General features: G+C 42.9%; 1 protein-coding gene, 2 long non-coding RNA genes, 1 other non-coding gene and 2 pseudogenes across 5 annotated transcripts in view; 3 read left to right on the top strand and 3 right to left on the bottom strand.

Annotated features, from left to right (window-relative positions):
* The first annotated feature begins 3101 nt into the window (after positions 1–3101).
* Positions 3102–3210, top strand: LOC118944229 (annotated as a pseudogene).
* Positions 3211–4549: 1339 nt separating this feature from the next.
* Positions 4550–4740, bottom strand: LOC118944187. Its single transcript, XR_005039500.1, has one exon. It is a non-coding gene; the product is annotated as a U2 spliceosomal RNA (small nuclear RNA).
* A 2221-nt stretch (positions 4741–6961) lies between these two features.
* On the bottom strand, positions 6962–7865 carry LOC118943887. Its single transcript, XR_005039213.1, has 2 exons — positions 7824–7865; positions 6962–7431 (listed from the first exon to the last, which is right to left on the bottom strand). It is a non-coding gene; the product is annotated as an uncharacterized LOC118943887 (long non-coding RNA).
* On the top strand, positions 7220–7433 carry LOC118944200 (annotated as a pseudogene).
* Positions 7866–12392: 4527 nt separating the features above from the next.
* The window catches only part of LOC110510476, a 46454-nt gene continuing 37562 nt past the window's right edge, over positions 12393–21284 (bottom strand). Inside the window, exon 3 of the long non-coding RNA XR_005039211.1 lies at positions 12393–13043. This is a non-coding gene — a long non-coding RNA (uncharacterized LOC110510476). The remainder of the gene's footprint in view (positions 13044–21284) is intronic.
* On the top strand, positions 13300–20558 carry LOC118943882 (putative protein TPRXL). Of its 2 annotated transcripts, XM_036960525.1 has the most exons (7): positions 13330–13896; positions 14652–15612; positions 15847–15982; positions 16202–16297; positions 18798–18955; positions 19086–19159; positions 19464–20558. In XM_036960525.1, the coding sequence occupies exons 1-5, from the start codon at positions 13626–13628 to the stop codon at positions 18813–18815; spliced, it is 1482 nt and encodes a 493-aa protein (XP_036816420.1). In that variant the 5' UTR covers positions 13330–13625; the 3' UTR covers positions 18816–18955; positions 19086–19159; positions 19464–20558. The 2 variants fall into 2 exon arrangements, with proteins under 2 accessions (XP_036816421.1, XP_036816420.1); XM_036960526.1 differs by lacking the exon at positions 15847–15982 and having other exon boundaries at positions 13300–13896.

Here is a 21284-nt window from a genome sequence, read left to right as displayed (position 1 = left end):
TTTGAACTTGTTATCAGTATATAAGACACCTGTCCACAACCTCAAATAGTCACACTCCAAACTCCACTATGGCCAAGACCAAAGAGCTGTCAAAGGACACCAGAAACAAAATGGTAGACCTACACCAGGCTGGGAAGACTGAATCTGCAATAGGTAAGCAGCTTGGTTTGAAGAAATCAACTGTGGGAGCAATTATTAGTATATGGAAGACATACAAGACCACTGATAATCTCCCTCGATCTGGGGCTCCACGCAAGATCTCACCCCGTGGGGTCAAAATGATCACAAGAACGGTAAGCAAAAATCTCAGAACCACACGGGGGGACCAAGTGAATGATCTGCAGAGAGCTGGGACCAAAGTAACAAAGCCTACCATCAGTAACACACTACGCCGCCAGGGACTCAAATCCTGCAGTGCCAGACGTGTCCCCCTGCTTAAGCCAGTACATGTCCAGGCCCGTCTGAAGTCTGCTAGAGAGCATTTGGATGATCCAGAAGAAGATTGGGAGAATGTCAAATGGTCAGATGAAACCCAAAATATAACTTTTTGGTAAAAACTCAACTCGTCGTGTTTGGAGGACAAAGAATGCTGAGTTGCATCCAAAGAACACCATACCTACTGTGAAGCATGGGGGTGGAAACATCATGCTTTGGGGCTGTTTTTCTGCAAAGGGACCAGGACAACTGATCCGTGTAAAGGAAAGAATGAATGGGGCCATGTATCGTGAGATTTTGAGTGAAAACCTCCTTCCATCAGCAAGGGCATTGAAGATGAAACGTGGCTGGGTCTGTCAGCATGACAATGATCCCAAACACACCGCCCGGACAACGAAGGAGTGGCTTCGTTGCCCAGTCTCCAGATCTCAACACCATAGAAAATCTTTGGAGGGAGTTGAAAGTCTGTGTTGCCCAGCAACTGCCCCAAAACATCACTGCTCTAGAGGAAACCTACCTGAGCCACTTGTGTGGGTTGTAGACTCCGTCTCATGCTACCACTAGAGTGAAAGCACCGCCAGCATTCAAAAGTGACCAAAACATCAGCCAGGAAGCATAGGAACTGAGAAGTGACCTGCAACGTGGTACTCTCCTCTGAGACAGTCTGCTACACCTGCAACGTGGTACTCTCCTCTGAGAGTCTGCTACACCTGCAACGTGGTACTCTCCTCTGAGACAGTCTGCTACACCTGCAACGTGGTACTCTCCTCTGAGACAGTCTGCTACACCTGCAACGTGGTACTCTCCTCTGAGACAGTCTGCTACACCTACATAAGAGAACCAGTAGAAAGTGAGAATAAAGCCTGGTCCAACAATGGGCTGGTTGTTCTCTGAACATCCTTCTGTAAAAAAATTGTGAAGAAATAGTTCCTCAAAGATTTTTTTTATTCACAAGCACTGGTACAGTAAAACAAAGTCTGTCTTCATTTGGTCAATCCACTGACATCTTGGATGTCTCAGTTACAATCACATGCGTCTGAAACTTCACACGAGATACAACTAAGATGATAAAAATCAAGAGGATGTAGGCTGCTTCTCCATTCAATTAGAATTCTAAAAGTTATTAGTAAGACGATTGAGATTCAATATCTCGCAGATAAAAGCACAGTTTTGCAGGCCACAGCCTGTCTGAAAGCTATTATCCACTTCTATGTTTGGATGTTCAGGGAATACAAGAGGAATTATACTTAAAAGGTTGATTTAAATTGGTAGATAAGTGATTGGGTATTGTTGGGCTCCCGAGTAGCGCAGCGGCCTAAGGCTAGAGGCGTCACTCCAAACCCTGGTTCGATTCCAGGCTGTATCACAACCGGCCGTGATTAGGAGTCCCATACTGCGGCGCACAATTGGCCCAGTGTCGTCCGGGTTTTGCCCGGTCGGTAGGCTGTCATTGTAAATAAGAATTAGTTCTTAACTGACTTGCCTAGTTAAATAAATGAGTCGAGAGGAGGAAACAAAAGAAGAGGATGAAGAGGTTGGACGAAGATGAGGAAGAGGAGATGTGGTGAGCTTTAGTGGTAATACTGGAGAAAGGCCTGATGAGGTTATTCTAGTCCTATACCTCCATCGTGAGTTAGGAGGAGGAAGAGGAGGAGGTGTGGTGAGCTTTAGTGGTAATACTGGAGAAAGGCCTGTCCCAGTCTCCTCTCTATATGTACCACTAATGTAAATGTAAATATCAAAACAGATACCAAACATTAAGAAACTATAAGGAAGAGAAGAGTAACTGCAATGAAATAAACCAGAGACCTGTGGAAAGAAGCCCCCTGATCTCCTCGTGTCTGCCAGCAGGGGAGGACACCACGCCTCAGCTCAGGACACCACGCCTCAGCTCAGGACACCACTCCTCAGCTCAGGACACCACGCCTCAGCTCAGGACACCACGCCTCAGCTCAGGACACCACGCCTCAGCTCAGGACACCACGCCTCAGCTCAGGACACCACGCCTCAGCTCAGGACACCACGCCTCAGCTCAGGACACAACACCTCAGCTCCTGCTGTAACGGGTGGACCGAAGGCCGATTCCACCAAGCTCTGGCTCACCCTCACGTGTCTGAAGGACGCACTGCGGTCCTCTGACAACTTGTTGGTAGGGAAACGCATGGAGACCACCCATCAGACAGTGGCCTTGATAGCTACGGAAGCCCTGAGGTGGTATGGACAAAATAGAGCCTCAAACCCAGACAAGGTATCACCCACAACATCTAAGGTCCCGGCCTGACAGTGCTGCAGCGCCTAGGGGAGGGATCTCTTCTGGGCCCTGAAGGATGGGGCGGAGTTGATTCGGAAGAGCAGGAGGAGGCAAGTTTGATAAGGACTCACCTCGTTCCTGCACAAAGGAGAGACCTCTTTTTTAATAAAGGGACTTTTAAACCGTTTACATGTCTTTAAAAGGTATACTCTTGTTTGAATTATAATGTGCACATTTGAAATGGCTTTTACAGATTGGACATGTTTAAAAGTACTTCTTTCTTAGGGTGTTTTAATAACATGTACTTTTAACATATAATGTTTCAATGCAGTTTTTTATGCATATTATGTCGTTTTAAAGCGTACAAATGATTATGTTAAAAGTATGAGCTATTTTAAGAAACCCTGCGACAATAACCATTTTTCCAAAATAAAATAAATCTGTTCTTATCAGTTTAATATCTGATATGTCCTCTATCTGGGGACAATATATGAAATGGATTTTTCCACGGTCAAGTAGGTTATACATAACTGTGCCATTATTCAGAATTCTGATTGTGTGCCGTCATGATTCGCTTGTATGACATTTGGAGCCCCAAGCTACAGGCTTCCGTAGGGCTAAACCTGCCGAGCTGAAAACATGCGATTTAGAAGGGTTCGATTATACGCCCAGGCTTTTATTTTACAATTAGTATCAGCAACGATCTGGAGCCGTCTGTCAGTAATACCCACATACATTTATTTTAGCGATCATTTTGGACATGTAGCCTATTGTAATCATTATGGAACTTATGTAGCAGGTTAAACCTGGAGCCTGGCGCACGGTTCACGACGACTGGACTGTTGTCATACAGTTTCACGATTAGTGAGAATGAAAGTAGATTTGTAGGATTATAGTTCAACCACTATTGGACACTTTTTCTCCACATACCAATATTTCATGGATGGAACTTGAATTATGACAACTTTCAGTATGAAACAAAACAGTGCATGTTTTATTCATCGATATACAGTATTTCGTGAGTAGATAGATGCTCTCCAACCCAATAGGCCTATTGGTATTTTATGTGCATGATATGAAGTTTGCTGTAGTGACTGACTAAGCCTAATTTTAAAAGTGTGCCTCAAAAGTGCCATGTTTGCAAAAGTGTATTATGCGAAGCACACATTTAGTTAGGCAGCCAGGACCGTAGGACGCATTGTCGGTCTAGCTCTCACTGCAGTCCAGTGCCATGGACATCTTTGAAGTTTGGCCTCTAGTAATTTAGGAGGGCAACTTTATAAAGGCCTCCCTACAATGACCTTATCATGCAAGGCTCTACAGACAGATTTAAAAAATATATAGACTATTTTTATTTCATACATTATTTGTGTTGATGATGTACTATGTAATGAAGTCGAGTGGTTCAACATTAAAATGCATTTTGATTGAACACATAGCTTGAACAAGGCGACGGTCGGTGGAAGTCTGGCGCCACCAAGTGGACAATTATTTTACCTGAGCTATTTTGTAAAATATCAAATGTTATGTCAATATTGTTATCTGCAAATGGTTTCCCACACCCCTATTTGATAGATTTTTATTCCAGTTTAGCAGTAAATCTGGTTTTAACTCAATAAGGATTTGTCTCGTTTCGTTGGTGCAAGTAAGAACAGGTGTTTTCTGGAAGTTTTGTTGCATTTCCTTTGAAAACAGCTCATCTGTATGTTTGTACATCATTTTATACACATACAAACGGCATAAAAGCGTCAGGGCCGAGTGGCTTCACCACTTTCTAGGCATCATTGACAGACTTGCTCAAACGTAATGATTCTAATAAAACTAACATCCGGTTAACTTCGTCCAATTTATATTTACAACGGCAGGGGGTGCACCGTTCCTGGAGGTACTGCAATACCAGGTCGATGCGTGGAGTGGACGGAGCAAGCCCCTATTCCATCTCCCTATTCCAAAAATCAATTTAATATATGGTCCCCAGATAGGGGACGTATCAGATATTAAACTGATAAGAACAGATACTACACTTGATCTTAGCCAAAAGGCCGAGAAGCGATACCGCAATGCTTTCGGGAGGAAGGTGCCGTTCTCAGACACGTTAAATCCGGTAAAGGTTACACCTAAATGAGCTCTGTACACTTTACAACAAATATCAAAGATGATGCTATTTAAAAAAAATGGTGGCATAGACTGGGATTTGATCAACGTCGGGAAAATACACTTTTCACTGTTACAATGTAACACATTGGTAGGTTCCAAAGTGACGTGGACATCCGCCCTCCAATCTGAAACGAGACAAATCCTTATTGAGTTCAAACCAGATTTACAGCTAAATTGGAATAATAATCTAGCAAATAGGGGTTGGAGAAATAATTAATACTGACATAACATGTTATCTTTTATATAATATCTCAGGAAGCGTTGATGCCACAAGGGAACTAAAATAATTGTCCACTTGGTGGCGCCAGACTTCCACCGACCGTCGCCTCTCCTATGTGGTCAATCAAAACGCATTTGAATGTTGAACCACTTGAAAAATATATTTAACTAGGCAAGTCAATTCAGAACAAATTCTTATTTTCAATGATGGCCTAGGAACAGTGGATTAACTGCCTTGTTCAGGGGGCAGAACAATAGATTTGTACCTTGTCAGCTCAGGGATTTGATCCAGCAACCTCTCAGTTACTGGCCCAATGCTCTTACTAGGCTATTTGCCGCCCCAGTTGACTTCAATACATACACCATCAACGCAAAAATAGCCTGTGTATTTTTTTATCTGTCTGTAGAGCCTTGCATGATAAGGTCATTGTGAGGAGGCCTTTATAAAGTTGCCCACCTGAATTACTAGAGGCCAAACTTCAAAGATGTCCATGGCACTGGACTGCAGTGAGAGCTAGACCGACAATGCGTCCTACGGTCCTGGCTGCCTAACTAAATGTGTGCTTCGCATAATACACTTTTGCAAACATGGCTCTGTTGAGGCATACTTTTACAATTAAGCTTAGTCGGTCACTACAGCAAACTTCATATCATGCACTTTAATTGCCATTATGCAGAAAATACTTTATATTGATGAATAAAAACTACACTGGTTTGATTCATACTGAAAGTTAGGTTTAGGCTACTACATGATACTGTCCTTGTACCCATCATGAGGTTGCTACAACCTAGCCTATGAATGAAAGTTTACAACGTAGGTGAACACAGGTTGAGAGACTTTTGAGTAATCAAGATGACAGACATTATTGACACATTCAATACCGCCTTGTTCAATCTTGCCTTCATCTAGCTGATCTAGAGTGTAATCATTAGTCCAACATTTGCAAATGAGAGTTTCCATTGGACAAATTCAGGTATGTTTATCCCCGTTTGGTTCCGTTTGCTTTCGCTTTAAGAAACGTTTTTCAACAGAATCAACGGAATGAATACACCCCTGATCACACGCAAACACAGATCATTTTCAAAACAGCACGATCCCTTTGATCGTGGGATAATTCCTTCTGGCACCTACGTGCTCTCCTCCTCTCACCTTTAACCTTCACTTGTGGACTTCAGTGCACAACACATCAGCTGTCTGACCAGGTGAAAAAAAACCTTACCAAGCCAAACCTTCATATCATAACCACTAACTGCTACACACAGCCTACAATAGAGTACCACAGTATGAGTCATAATACCCATAACACCTAGCAGTCAAACAGGGAAATGGTTCCAAGTATTTTGGCAGAAATTCTCCCCCCACTTCTAATTTACTTCATTTTGTGGCTAGAGTCAAATACTTTCTGTGGCACATATCTGAGTCAAATACTTTCTATACTACAAACGTCACGTCAGGATAGGCAACCCGAAAGGAATAATTGATGCATGTGTGTCACATTAAACATAGATGAGGGAGTAAAATGTTGGCAAGCAATAAACATTTCAGAACAACTACTAGTCGAATAAGACATGGGAGAGATGATGAATTTTAATGATGAATTTTGGCAAAGAGAAGAGAAAACTGCAGAGATACAGTGAGGCAAAAAAGTATTTAGTCAGCCACCAATTGTGCAAGTTCTCCCACTTATTTTCCACCACAATTTGCTAATAAATTCATAAAAAAATCCTACAATGTGATTTTCTGGATTTTTTTCTCTAATTTTGTCTGTCATAGTTGAAGTGTACCTGTGATGAAAATTACATGCCTCTCTCATCTTTTTAAGTGGGAGAACTTGCACAATTGGTGGCGGACAAAATACTTTTTTGCCCCACTGTATATTGACTATGATAGCTGATATGAATGGTGAGTTGATCATCACATCAACGTTTATTCGTCACATGCACAGGATACAGGGTGTAAACGGTACAGTGAAGTGTTTACGTGCATCATATACACATTACAATACGCCCGGTCTCGGAAGCTAAGCAAGGTCAGGCCTGGTTAGTCCTTGGATGGGAGACTGCCTGGGAATACCAGGTGCTGTCAGCATTTTTGTCCCTCATGGTACTGTAATCTTGTACTATTTAAATCCGGAAACAACCTATTACAGTTTCTCAATCGTCTACAAGCATTTTTCTTGGAACAAGGTTGTCGAGTTTTTAGAACAGAGTCCATAAGACACAGAGCTGTTGCAAAACAGTAAATGGATTTTCAAAATGTAGACCATATATTAAAGGGATTTTTGGAATAGGGAGATGGAATAGGGGCTTGCTCCGTCCACTCCACGCATCGACCTGGTATTGCAGTACCTCCAGGAACGGTGCACCCCCTGCCGTTGTAAAGGAAAAGTAGACCAAGTTAACCGGGTGGTTCTTTTATTAGAATCATGATGGATATTACATTTGAGGTAGTTAACTAGTGACTCCCCATCCCACAAGAGGGAGAGTAATTATCGACTGACACTAATTAGCATAACGCAACGGACATACATTTCCCTAGAAAATATTCATATTCATGAAAATCACAAGTGAAATATATTGAGACACAGCATAGCCTTTTGTTAATCACCCGGTCATCTCAGATTTTCAGAATATTCTTTACAGCCAAAGATAGACACGCATTTGTGTAAGTTTATCGATAGCCTAGCATAGCATTTTGTCCAGCTAGCAGCAGGTAACTTGGTCACGGAAATCAGAAAAGCAATCAAATTAAATCGTTTACCTTTGATGAGCTTCGGATGTTTTCACTAAGGAGACTCCCAGTTAGATAGAAAATGTTCCTTTTTTCCAAAAAGATTATTTTTGTAGGAGAAATAGCTCCGTTTTTTCTTCATGTTTGGCTGAGAAATCGCCCGGCAATTGCGGTCACTGAAAACGCCGAAAAATATTACAAATTAGCTCCATAATATCGACAGAAACATGGAAAACGTTGTTTATAATCAATCCTCAAGGTGTTTTTCAAATATCTATTCGATAATATATCCACCGGGACAATTCGTTTTTCAGTAGGACAGATTGGAGTAATGGCTACCTCTGTATTTTACCCGAGAGTCACTCTGGCAGCATCAGGTGACCACTTGCGCAATGTAGCCGCTAAATGCGTAAAACTACGTCACAATGCTGTAGACACCTTGGTGAATACGGAGAAAAGTAATCTGGTTGATAGCCCATTCACTGCTCAATACGGACGCATTGGAACGCAGCGCTTTCAAAACATGAGGCACTTCCGGATTGGATTTTTCTCAGGCTTTCGCCTGCAACATCAGTTCTGTTTTACTCACAGACAATATTTTTACAGTTTTGGAAACTTTAGAGTGTTTTCTATCCTAAGCTGTCAATTATATGCATATTCTAGCATCTTGTCCTGACAAAATATCCCGTTTATTACAGGAACGTTATTTTTCCAAAAATGAAAATACTGCCCCTTAGTCAATGTCAATGATGACTAGATAGTGTTGGTCAAGACAGTCACCTATTGACTATGACAGCTGATATGAATGGTGAGTTCATCATCAAATCAAAGTGTATTTGTCACACAGGATACAGGGTGTAAAAGTTACAGTGAAATGATTACTTGCAAGCTCTCCTAAACAAAAATATCCATAAATAGCTAAGTAATAAAGTTGTTAAAAAAATTAAATGGTTGATTGGAAATATATACACAATAACAATATACAGTATGAACTCTGAAATGTGTGTAAGTTATGTACTGGTGTCTTTACCTGTATGAGTGGCAGTCCATGTTATCTGATGTACAGTGGGGAGAACAAGTATTTGATACACTGCCGATTTTGCAGGTTTTGCTACTTACAAAGCATGTAGAGGTCTGTAATTTTTATCATAGGTACACTTCAACTGTGAAAGACGGAATCTAAAATCTAAAAATCCAGAAATTCACATTGTATGATTTTTAAGTAATTAATTTGCATTTTATTGCATGACATAAGTATTTGATCACCTACCAACCAGTAAGAATTCTGGCTCTCACAGACCTGTTAGTTTTCCTTTAAGAAGCCCTCCTGTTCTCCACTCATTACCTGTATTAACTGCACCTGTTTGAACTCACTACCTGTATAAAAGACACCTGTCCACACACTCAATCAAACAGACTCTAACCTCTCCACAATGGCCAAGACCAGAGAGCTGTGTAAGGACATCAGGGTTAAATTGTAGACCAGCACAAGGCTGGGATGGGCTACAGGACAATAGGCGAGCAGCTTGGTGAGAAGGCAACAACTGTTGGCGCAATTATTAGAAAATGGAAGAAGTTCAAGATGACGGTCAATCACCCTCGGTCTGGGGCTCCATGCAAGATCTCACCTCGTGGGGCATCAATGATCATGAGGAAGGTGAGGGATCAGCCCAGAACTACACGGCAGGACCTAGTCAATGACCTGAAGTGAGCTGGGACCACAGTCTCAAAGAAAACCATTAGTAACACACTACGCCGTCATAGATTAAAATCCTGCAGCGCACGCAAGGTCCCCCTGCTCAAACCAGCGCATGTCCAGGCCCATCTGAAGTTTGCCAATGACCATCTGGATGATCCAGAGCAGGAATGGGAGAAGGTCATGTGGTCTGATGAGACAAAAATAGAGCCTTTTGGTCTAAACTCCACTCGCTGTGTTTGAAGGAAGAAGAAGGATGAGTACAACCCCAAGAACACCCTCCCAACCATGAAGCATGGAGGTGGAAACAACATTCTTTGGGGATGCTTTTCTGCAAAGGGGACAGGACGACTGCACCGTATTGAGGGGAGGATGGATGGGGCCATGTATCGCGAGATCTTGGCCAACAACCTCCTTCCCTCAGTAAGAGCATTGAAGATGGGTCGTGGCTGTGTCTTCCAGCATGACAACGACCCGAAACACATAGCCAGGGCAACTAAGGAGCGGCTCCGTAAGAAGCATCTCAAGGTCCTGGAGTGGCCTAGCCAGTCTCCAGACCTGAACCCAATAGAAAATCTTTGGAGGGAGCTGAAAGTCCGTATTGCCCCGCGACAGCCCCGAAACCTGAAGGATCTGGAGAAGGTCTGTATGGAGGAGTGGGCCAAAATCCCTGCTGCAGTGTGTGCAAACCTGGTCAAGAACTACAGGAAACGTATGATCTCTGTAATTGCAAACAAAGGCTTCTGTACCAAATATTAAGTTCTGCTTTTCTGATGTATCAAATACTTATGTCATGCAATAAAATGCAAATTACTTACTTCAAAATCATACAATGTGATATTCTGGATTTTTAAGATTCCGTTTCTCACAGTTGAAGTGTACTTATGATAAAAATTAGACCTCTACATGCTTTTTTTTTTACACTAGAAGCTGTCAATCTCTATTTAAATATTTCTGTAAAGCCAATATTGAAAGACATTTCAATTTGCGTGATGTTTTGTTGTCTCTACCTTCTTGTCCTTTGTGCTGTTGTCATTTGCCCAATGTTGGCACCCTGTTTTGTGCTGCTACCATGTTGTTCTGCTACCATGTTGTGCTGCCATGTTGTGTTGCAACCATGTTGTGTTGCTACCATGTTGTGTTGCCATATTGTGCTGCTGTCATGTTGTGTTGTCATGTGTTTCTGCCATGTTGTGTTGGCATGTTGTGCTGCTACCATGCTGTGTTGTCATGTGTTTCTGCCATATTGTGCTGCTGCCATGTTGTGTTGTCATGTGTTTCTGCCATGATGTGCTGCTACCATGCTGTATTGTCATGTGTTCCTGTCATGCTATGTTGTTATCTTTGGTCTCTCTTTATGTTGTGTTGTCTCTCTTGTCATGATGTGTGTTTTGTCCTAGATTTATATTTATCCCAGCCCCCGTCCCCGCAGGAGGCCTTTTAACCTTCTGGTAGGCCGTCATTGTAAATAAGAATTTGTTCTTAACTGACTTGCCGAGTTAAATAAAGGTGAAATAAAAGTTAAACAGAGAGGAATTGGAAGAGGTCCATTCCAGGGACTCATCAACTTTTTATCGTGTAGAAAGAGTTACTCCTTTGCTTACGGCCATACTAGCCTGAAACCGCCCGACCTGGGCTGCTAAGCAGGGTTGGGCTTGTTTAGTACTTGGCCGGCTGACTGCCTGGGAATACCAGGTTCTGTACATTTCAGCATGGGGTGTCTTCTTTCCTTGTTTTATATTTAGAACATTCACATTGTAATGAAACAGGCAGGGAGCAGGTCTCGAACCCTCGACCTTCTAGCCCGAAGTCCAGCGCGCTATCGACTGTGACGCAAAAGCAATGCTCGGGAGGCAGAGTCCGATATCCTCGCTTATAAACCCAGGGTCGTTACAATGTTCTGTCAGATCCAATTTGTAAGAGGTAGTGTGGTTGAAACCCTCTGCCATTATAACACTTTATTAATGCTCCCTGACTTAACATGCCAGTATGGGACTCACCTATGAGTTAGTCTGGCTAACACAAAGTCCTGTCGTTGTTGTTGAGAGAACCAACCAATGTGTCGGCTCCAATTCTGAGCAAATGATGCCTTTTTTACTAAAGGCCTCCTGTCCAGACCAGTGTGTCACAGCTCTAAAATAACGTGTCTTAAAACATGGAAGGCGGTCGGGAGGAGGCAAGATCAGGTCAAATCAAATTTATTTATATAGCCCTTCGTACATCAGCTGATATCTCAAAGTGCTGTACAGAAACCCAGCCTAAAACTCCAAACAGCAAGCAATGCAGGTGTAGAAGCACGTGGCTAGGAAAAACTCCCTAGAAAGGCCAAAACCTAGGAAGAAACCTAGAGAGGAACCAGGCTATGTGGGGTGGCCAGTCCTCTTCTGGCTGTGCCGGGTGGAGATTATAACATAACATGGCCAAGATGTTCAAATGTTCATAAATGACCAGCATGGTCGAATAATAATAAGGCAGAACAGTTTAAACTGGAGCAGCAGCACGGTCAGGTGGACTGGGGACAGCAAGGAGTCATCATGTCAGGTATTCCTGGGGCATGGTCCTAGGGCTCAGGTCCTCCGAGAGAGAGAAAGAAAGAGAGAATTAGAGAGAGCATATGTGGGATGGCCAGTCCTCTTTTGGCTGTGCCGGGTGGAGATTATAACAGAACATGGCCAAGATGTTCAAATGTTCATAAATGACCAGCATGGTCGAATAATAATAAGGCAGAACAGTTGAAACTGGAGCAGCAGCACGGCCAGGTGGACTGGGGACAGCAAGGAGTCATCATGTCAGGTAGTCCTGGGGCATGGTCCTAGGGCTCAGGTCCTCCGAGAGAGAGAGAGAAAGAAAGAAAGAGAGAAGGAGAGAATTAGAGAACGCACACTTAGATTCACACAGGACACCGAATAGGACAGGATAAGTACTCCAGATATAACAAACTGACCCTAGCCCCCCGACACATAAACTACTGCAGCATAAATACTGGAGGCTGAGACAGGATGGTGGGTGGGTGGGTCCATTCTAGCCAATAAGAGGGCAACAATAGACACAATTCTGCATATAAATTGTTTTAGAAAAAAAAAAAAGTGTCCGTGATGTCATGTGTCCTACTTTTATATATCAGTACACTCAGAAACACCTAAGCACGAGTGGGACTGGGGAGGAGATTAACATTTAGTTTTTCCCCCCCTCAAATAATAAGAGCTTGATGATGAATTTATTATTTTAAGTCAGCTGTGTAGCGCTGGGGGCAAAAAAACTAAACGTTCAACCCTTGGGATCCCCAGGACCCAGTTTGGAAAAAGGCCGCTATTGGACAGACACTTCAAAACGTGGCCTGCTATAGGACAGACACTTCAAAACGTGGCCTGCTATTGGACAGACACTTCAAAACGCGACCTGCTATAGGACAGACACTTCAAAACGCGACCTGCTATAGGACAGACACTTCAAAACGTGGCCTGCTATAGGACTGACACTTCAAAACGTGGCCTGCTATTGGACAGACACTTCAAAACGCGACCTGCTATAGGACTGACACTTCAAAACGCGACCTATCTGTTTCTACACGTACTACTGCACGTCTGAGCTCCAGAAGCCCAGGCCACTTTGGAGAATTTAAACTATGAATGAAACACAGAACACGTATTGGAATTGTTTAGTAAACCAGATGAAGAAATAATTGAAAGGTTAGAGTAGACCTATGTTCAGAGATTAACTTCCACAATCTATGTTTACAAGCCATTCAAAATGTATTTCATGTGACGTTAAAATGGTGAGAGGCCAGTATGATTTTAACCCCTTGGGTACCTCACAATCACAGCCATCCTGAAACTGCCGGGTAGGGCAACAGGTACGCATGCTTTTTCCTCGTGTGTATGTTTTCTTCAAATGATGACACTAGTGCAGACCTCTGCGTAGTTTGATCTGTCGACCTAACGAGCTACATGTATTTGGGTCAGAGGAGACATTGTTTTCCTGTACCTTTAAGAGTGGGGCGCAGTGTGCAGGACTACACTGGGGACGTAATTCAAACACTTGGCTCCTCCTAATTTTACGGTTTCGTTTCCTGGAGGTCGAGCCTGTCGTGTTGTTGACAAAAAAAACGTAACAAATATCGTTTTTTACTGGGCAAAATGGGTCAGTCGTTGCCGACCCCGGACTGCGAGCCCTCGGTGTGTCCTTTGTGCCACGGTATATGTCGGAATCCGACTGCGCTGAGATGCAAACATATTTTCTGCTACTGCTGTATACAGGAGTTATGGAGTGGTTCGCCCACCGGTCCATACTACTGCCCCGAGTGCAAGGAGGAGTACAAGACATTACCGGTGGGGTTCAAGAGAGACACTACCGCAAGTCCGTGGCGACATGAAGCGCCTGCACATACACGCACCAGCTCAGCGACAGGTAACTTCCCGAATTCACCAGACACTTCTGCCCATGCGCAATTAGGCTGGGGACAACGAGACAGGGGTTTATTCATTACGCCGATTCTGTTACAAAACGTTTTGTAACACAAACCGTTTATTTCAAACGGAAAACCTTTTGCAACGAAAACGAGAATTTAATATTGGACCAATTCTGATAGGTCCCTCCACGCTTCATTCCGTTTGCTCTGTTTGGTTCATAAACGGTCAACGGTTTCCCGTTCCAAGACGTAATAAATACACCCCAGGTTCGCTGACTAGTCATGGGAACGAACATTTCCAAAGTTAGGCTACTGCTGGGGAAGATGTACCTGTGTAATGGTACTAGGCCTACAGTTTAAAACAATAACACATAGTTAACACATTGTTTTAATATGGTGATGATGACTTGGCTATGATAGAAACATTAACAACAATATTACGCTATATTGACTGACGCACACGAGTAACGACACAGGTCAAAGTCTACTGAAGTCCATTGACTTGCCTTAAAATCAATCGACCTTATTCTATCTTAAAATAATATGATATTTATGATATTTCCCATCATTTTGTATTTCTGCATCATTGGGAAGGGCTTGTAAAGCAAGCATTTCGCTTAAAGTCTACACCTGTTGTATTCTGTGCTGTGACAAATACAATTAGATTTAGCTAGGTTTGTGTCCTTTTGATGTAACCTAAGTAGGCCTAATCACAACTAATTTATTTGTGTTATGTATGTTGTGTTGGGTATAGAAGGCAGAGCCAATGAAGAGGATGTCATTGAGATAAATTCGGCGGGCTGGACCCTTGGGAAGAGAGCCTCCATCTCTCAATCCAAGCGTCTGTTAGGGAAGAGACCAGCCAGTTCTCCTGTCCCAGGAGGCCATCTTCACGACAACAAGAGACAAGCCACTGGCAGCTCCTCTTCCTCCCACTCCAGGGGAAGGTCTGGTGACCGTAAGAGACCCGCCACTTCCTCTTCCTCCTCTTCAGCCAATCAGAACACATCGTCTGACGTCGAGTTGTCCAGTGAGGAGGAGGTGCCAGCAGCACCATTCTCCTTAGCAACCAAACCGTCTAGTACTGCGTCCGTCGCCGTCAGAGGTCCGGACCTGACACGTGATAGGTCTAGGTCCCCTAGGAGAGACCCACCCATTGAGCTGGACGAACCCCCTGCTGCAACAGAACCTCTTACAAGAGAACCACTGAATGACCCTAGAAAATCACCTGAAGCAGCAGCAGGTCACATGACCAACACATCGCCAAGAAGAATCACCGCCGTTGAGCTGGACCCACCTCTACCCCCTGCAAGAGATCCGTACACACCCGCCAAGAATCCTGCTGAAACGACCATAACAACCCATTTACGTTTAGTCACCCCTACGAAGGAGAAGCCTGTTGAAGCTGAGCGGGAGCCTCTTCCAGAGATCTCCAACAGATCTGGTCCAATCGGCACCTCCACCTCTCCTACCCGCGCTGCCAACAACCTGTCCCCTGGACGTACCAACCTGTCCCCCAGCCTGGCTCGTCAAACCTCTAGGGAGACCTTCCTACCCTGCCACTATTGCCCCAGCCAGGGCTCTCTCCCTGCGGTGAAGACCTGCCTGGTGTGTGGAGCCTCCATGTGCTCCGACCACCTCCGGCCTCACCTGGAGTCCCCTGTCTTCCAGAGCCACACCCTGGTACCCCCTGTGGAGGACACCTCACCCTGGAGGTAAAGTTTCACTCTTATTTTGGGGAGAATCTCAATTGAATTTCCTTTTCTGAGCTGCACAAAGTGAAATTCCTAACAACTTTGGACGGTATTTTCAGTAAAGTATTGAATTCCTGTAAATACTTTGTGTTTCAACGTTTCATTTAAAGTTGACGATTGTTTTATTTAATTTATTATATGACAAATCATTAAACAACTGGCAGCAAGCTGAAGTATAACTTACATTGTCATCAGGTGCCCGGAACACCAGGAGATGAACCGAATCTACTGCCGTCAGTGTAGTGTGTGTGTCTGTACCGTGTGTACCGTGATCGGGTCGCACCGGGACCACGCTTGCGTCAGCATCAGAGAGGCCGAGAGGGAGCTGAGGGTGAGAAACAGAGGAGTGTTTACCAAACACACATACCAACACACCACAAAAATACCTGATCACATCCCAGTTGTATGAGCCATAGTATTAATGTTGTCTAAGGATCGTTAGTGGTGAATAAACATATCACACGCGTTATAGTATAAATACGTGTTCCAGAGAGCTAAAGCATGTTTTCTATTGACGGCAGGATGACGGCACTGTGTTTTTGTCTTGCAGGGGAACCTGAAACAGGAGATGAAGAAGATGCAGGGAGCGGAACAGTCTTTAATCAGCAGAGTGACTGAGATGACAGAGAAGAAACAGAGATTCCAGGTAAGAAGGACAGGACCTCAGTTGGACCAGGTATTTTTTTTTTTTAGGTCTGACCTGACGCAAAAGCCTAATAATGTACACACCCTGTATCCCTCTAAATCAAATGTTACAGTTCACCTTACAGTGAAATGCTGAATACAACAGGTGTAGTAGACCTTACAGTGAAATGCTGAATACAACAGGTGTAGGTAGACCTTACAGTGTAATGCTGAATACAACAGGTGTAGTAGACCTCACAGTGAAATGCTGAATACAACAGGTGTAGTAGACCTTACAGTGAAATGTTTACAAGTCCTTAACCAACAATGCAGTTTTAAGAAAGTACCTACAAAAAGAGTGAGATAACAATAACAAATAATTAAAGCGCAGCAGTAAATGACAACAGCAGGGCTATATACAGGGTATTACGGTACAGAGTCAATGTGGAGGCTATATACAGGGTATTACGGTACAGAGCCAATGTGGAGGCTATATACAGTGGTACCGGTACAGAGCCAATGTGGAGGCTATATACAGGGTGTTACGGTACAGAGTCAATGTGGAGGCTATATACAAGGTATTACGGTACAGAGTCAATGTGGAGGTTATATACAGGGTATTACGGTACAGAGTCAATGTGGAGGCTATATACAGGGTATTACGGTACAGAGTCAATGTGGAGGCTATATACAGGGTATTACGGTACAGAGTCAATGTGGAGGCTATATACAGGGTATTACGGTACAGAGTCAATGTGGAGGCTATATACAGGGTATTACGGTACAGAGTCAATGTGGAGGCTATATACAGGGTATTACGGTACAGAGTCAATGTGGAGGCTATATACAGGGTATTACGGTACAGAGTCAATGTGGAGGCTATATACAGGGTATTACGGTACAGAGTCAATGTGGAGGCTATATACAGGGTATTACGGTACAGAGTCAATGTGGAGGTTATATACAGGGTGTTACGGTACAGAGTCAATGTGGAGACAATATACAAGGTATTACGGTACAGAGCCAATGTGGAGACTATATACAGGGTGTTACGGTACAGAGTCAATGTGAGGGGGCACCAGTGTCGAGATAATTGAGGTAATATATGGGAAGGCTCTTTCAGCATGAATACCCCCGTGCACAAAGCGAGGTCCATGCAGAAATGGTTAGTCGATCAGTGTGTTTAGAACTTGACTGCACAGAGACCTGACCTCAATCCCATCGAAAGCCTTCGGGATGAATGCTGACTGCGTGCCTAATCGCCCAACATCAGTGCCCGACATCACTAATGCTCTTGTGGCTGAATGGAATCAAGTCCCCCTGCAGTAATGTACCAACATCTAGTGGAAAGCCTTCCCAGAAGAGTTGAGGCTGTTATAGCAGCAATGTTCCAACATCTAGTGGAAAGTCTTCCCAGAAGAGTGGAGGCTGTTATAGCAGCAATGTTCCAACATCTAGTGGAAAGTCTTCCCAGAAGAGTGGAGGCTGTTATAGCAGCAATGTTCCAACATCTAGTGGAAAGCCTTCCCAGAAGAGTGCAGGCTGTTATAGCAGCAATGTTCCAACATCTAGTGGAAAGCCTTCCCAGAAGAGTGGAGGCTGTTATAGCAGCAATGTTCCAACATGTAGTGGAAAGCCTTCCCAGGAGAGTGGAGGCTGTTATAGCAGCAATGTTCCAACATCTAGTGGAAAGCCTTCCCAGAAGAGTGGAGGCTGTTATATCAGCAAAGGGGGGACCAACTGCATATTAAATGCCCATGATTTTAGAATGAGATGTTCGACAAGCAGGTGTCCACATACACTACATTACCAAAAGTATGTTGAATGACAAATATTTAAGGCTGACAGTCTACACATACAGTGCCTTGCGAAAGTATTCGGCTCCCTTGAACTTTGCGACCTTTTGCCACATTTCAGGCTTCAAACATAAAGATATAAAACTGTATTTTTTTTGTGAAGAATCAACAACAAGTGAGACACATGCTCTCTGCGCTTTTAACAGACCTCTGAGACTATCACAGTGCAGGTGCATTTATATGGAGACTTGATTACACACAGGTGGATTGTATTTATCATCATTAGTCATTTAGGTCAACATTGGATCATTCAGAGATCCTCACTGAACTTCTGGAGAGTTTGCTGCACTGAAAGTAAAGGGGCTGAATAATTTTGCAGGCCCAATTTTTCAGTTTTTGATTTGTTAAAAAAGTTTGAAATATCCAATAAATGTCGTTCCACTTCATGATTGTGTCCCACTTGTTGTTGATTCTTACAGTTTTACAGTTTTATATCTTTATGTTTGAAGCCTGAAATGTGGCAAAAGGTCGCAAAGTTCAAGGGGGCCGAATACTTTCGCAAGGCACTGTATTACAGATTCATAGAAAGCTTTACAGAGAATCTGCCATTTATATTGCAAAATGTCTGGTTTAAGCATCAAGAGTTTTAGACATTGTCAACACCAGTTGCCTGTGGAAAGCTTCATATCATTGGTGCTCAAATCATTTTTTTCCTTCTCAAATCAGGTGTCGTCAACAACGTAAAAGGAATTGATGCCATAAGCCCGTCTTCTAAAGATGAGTTCAGAGTTTGAAAAGTTGTTAAAAGACAAGAAATCACCTTTTGAGACGTCAATACACTATTCCGGCTTCCTAGAGTCCTTGTTTCGAGACCTCTGTCTCATGTAAGTATTGATTTAATAATATACCGTTTGAAAAGTAACCGATGTTATTGGTCATGCATCTCAACGGTCAGTGGGGCTGTTCCTGTATTATATGAAATACTGTTTTAACTGTGCATCTCTTATGTTACAGTAGAGGTAGAGGACTTGAAGAAAGTCAGCAACTCCCTCACAGTCTTACTAAGTGAAAAACAGAAACAAGAAAAGGTTAGTGGGTTTTTTATTATTTTCTTTTTCAAAATGACAGACAAAAAAAAAGTTTAAAAAAAAAAAATCTGTGACAAAACTGACATGCTTTATTTACAAATAAACCAAAAGCAAGCTTTTAAAATGGTTACATACAGAGACATTTATCACCAGTATCCATGGTCTACTTAGACCGGTATTCAGTCCGGGTCATGTTCATTAGGCATCAAACGGAAGAAAACAGACTGAGGCGTGCCCTAATGGACATGATGATAAAATGAATTACTGTCATAAGACAAAACGAATCCGTCTTTATTTCCAACAGCAGCTGAATAAAGGGAAGAAGAAAAAGAAAGGTGTGGTTGCTGCCGGAGGGATGAAGTCCAAGATGAAGGATGACCTATCGGACTACGGAGAGTTCGATGGAGGTTACGCACAAGACTACGAGGACTTCATGTGACGTGACACCAACCCGATTTCTGTCTCAAACGACACCCTGTTCCCTATGTAGAACCCTTTATATAGGGGATAGGGTGGCATTTAGTAGGGTTCCAATGTCTGTCCCCATTCCCCCTCCGCTCTGCTCCACCAAGCCCCCTCAGGGCATGACCTATGACCTATTCTACTGCCCAGAGCCATCCAATGATAACCACCCTTATGTCGCCAGCCGCACACAAACTCGATTCTGAAAAGAAGTGTTGAATGGTTTGACGAGGAACGTCTGATTTCAGCAGGGTTGTTTCTCCTCGTTAGAAATTCCTTCAACGATTCCTCGAAACTGACTGACCAATAAGACTGTGTTCTGGATACCAAAATGTTTCACCTCCCATAATGAGATGCGAAAACCCAGCATCAAACTTGTTTTTTTTCCCAATCCTAGAATGAATTTAATTAGATCTTTTAAAATAAATGATCTGTCAAACAAAATTTAATTGTTACTGTTTGACGAAGGAAAATACATTTTGTATTTTACATTTTGCATTTCAATAAATAGCCGTAGGGTCAAGTAGTAAACACGGCGCTGACCATTTCATCCTGGGCCTATGTTCACAAAACGTCTGAGTAGATACGCTGATCTAGAATCAGATGGCCCCCCCCCTTCTTATTCATTATGATCAGAAAAAGACTAAACTGATCCTAGAGCAGCACTGCTACACTGAGAAACCCAGTATAATCGCTTCCACTGAGTTGAAGCAACAATCACTCTAGGTCTCCTTGGCATAACTTTGCACGGCTTGTATCAAGTGAGGTGAGAAACAGACCAAATGTATTTAGGAAAGAAGGTTGTACTGGGTTATTATCACTTGTTTTTCTTTTTCACAGCACATTTTCAGGATTGGTAATGGAAATATAAACAATATTAAAGATTAAAGTTGTCTTATTTTATCCACCTAATTTAATAAAATCACTGTTTTAAGAATATTTTTTTAATGCATTTTAGAATAACAAATGAAGTATTTTAATGTTATTTATGGGTTGATCTGCTAATTGCGCCCAGAGCATAACAGGGAAATACATTGGATTTGGAGAAAAAAAAAGGTCTTAACTTGTTTCGAGGGTGAAATTTCAAACCACAATATTATGTCGTCATGATAACCAAATTTTGTTCAACTTGCATTGCAAGGTTTGTCTGTTCCTTTAAAACAATGTCAGATCATCGATGTCATATCCACGATCAGATGAAAGAAAACAATAGGCTTGGCAGCACATCCTACTGGAAAAATAGCTATGATAGTTGTCACTGACTGTTGTTACCAATGAGCTATCGTGAGAATGATTGTCGAAAGGTCTCCACTTGAAAACTAAATAGATTCACTGTTGCTATCGAAGTCATTCTGAAGGGTAGATTTAACAGATGCAAATGATCCTGCTTTATCACTATTTAGGCCTGTAAACTGAGTGTACAAAACATTAGGAACACCGTCCTAATATTGAGTTGCACCCCCTTTTGCCCTCAGAACAGACTCAAATAAAGTATATTTGGGTACAAAAATAAAATCCAAATTAAAACAATAGCAGGGCATAACCAGTCATTATTATTCCTGGACTCTACAAGGTGTTGAAAGCGTTCCACAGGGATGCTGGTCCATGTTGACTCTACAAGGTGTTGAAGGCGTTCCACAGGGATGCTGGCCCCATGTTGACT

The sequence above is a fragment of the Oncorhynchus mykiss genome, chromosome 2 (assembly GCF_013265735.2).
Source record: "Oncorhynchus mykiss isolate Arlee chromosome 2, USDA_OmykA_1.1, whole genome shotgun sequence".
Taxonomy (NCBI): domain Eukaryota; kingdom Metazoa; phylum Chordata; class Actinopteri; order Salmoniformes; family Salmonidae; genus Oncorhynchus; species Oncorhynchus mykiss.
The sequence above is the reverse complement of the archived record's forward strand: the minus strand, read 5'-3'. Positions and strand labels throughout refer to the sequence as shown.

What these genes read in the sequence shown, in the direction of transcription:
- LOC118943882 (XM_036960525.1), top strand. Translation starts at nt 13,626, where the DNA reads ATGGGTCAGTCGTTGCCGACCCCGGACTGCGAGCCCTCGGTGTGTCCT. An exon ending in GAGGACACCTCACCCTGGAG is followed by an intron (nt 15,613 to 15,846) that starts GTAAAGTTTCAC and finishes CATTGTCATCAG; the next exon opens with GTGCCCGGAACACCAGGAGA. An exon ending in AGGCCGAGAGGGAGCTGAGG is followed by an intron (nt 15,983 to 16,201) that starts GTGAGAAACAGA and finishes TTTGTCTTGCAG; the next exon opens with GGGAACCTGAAACAGGAGAT.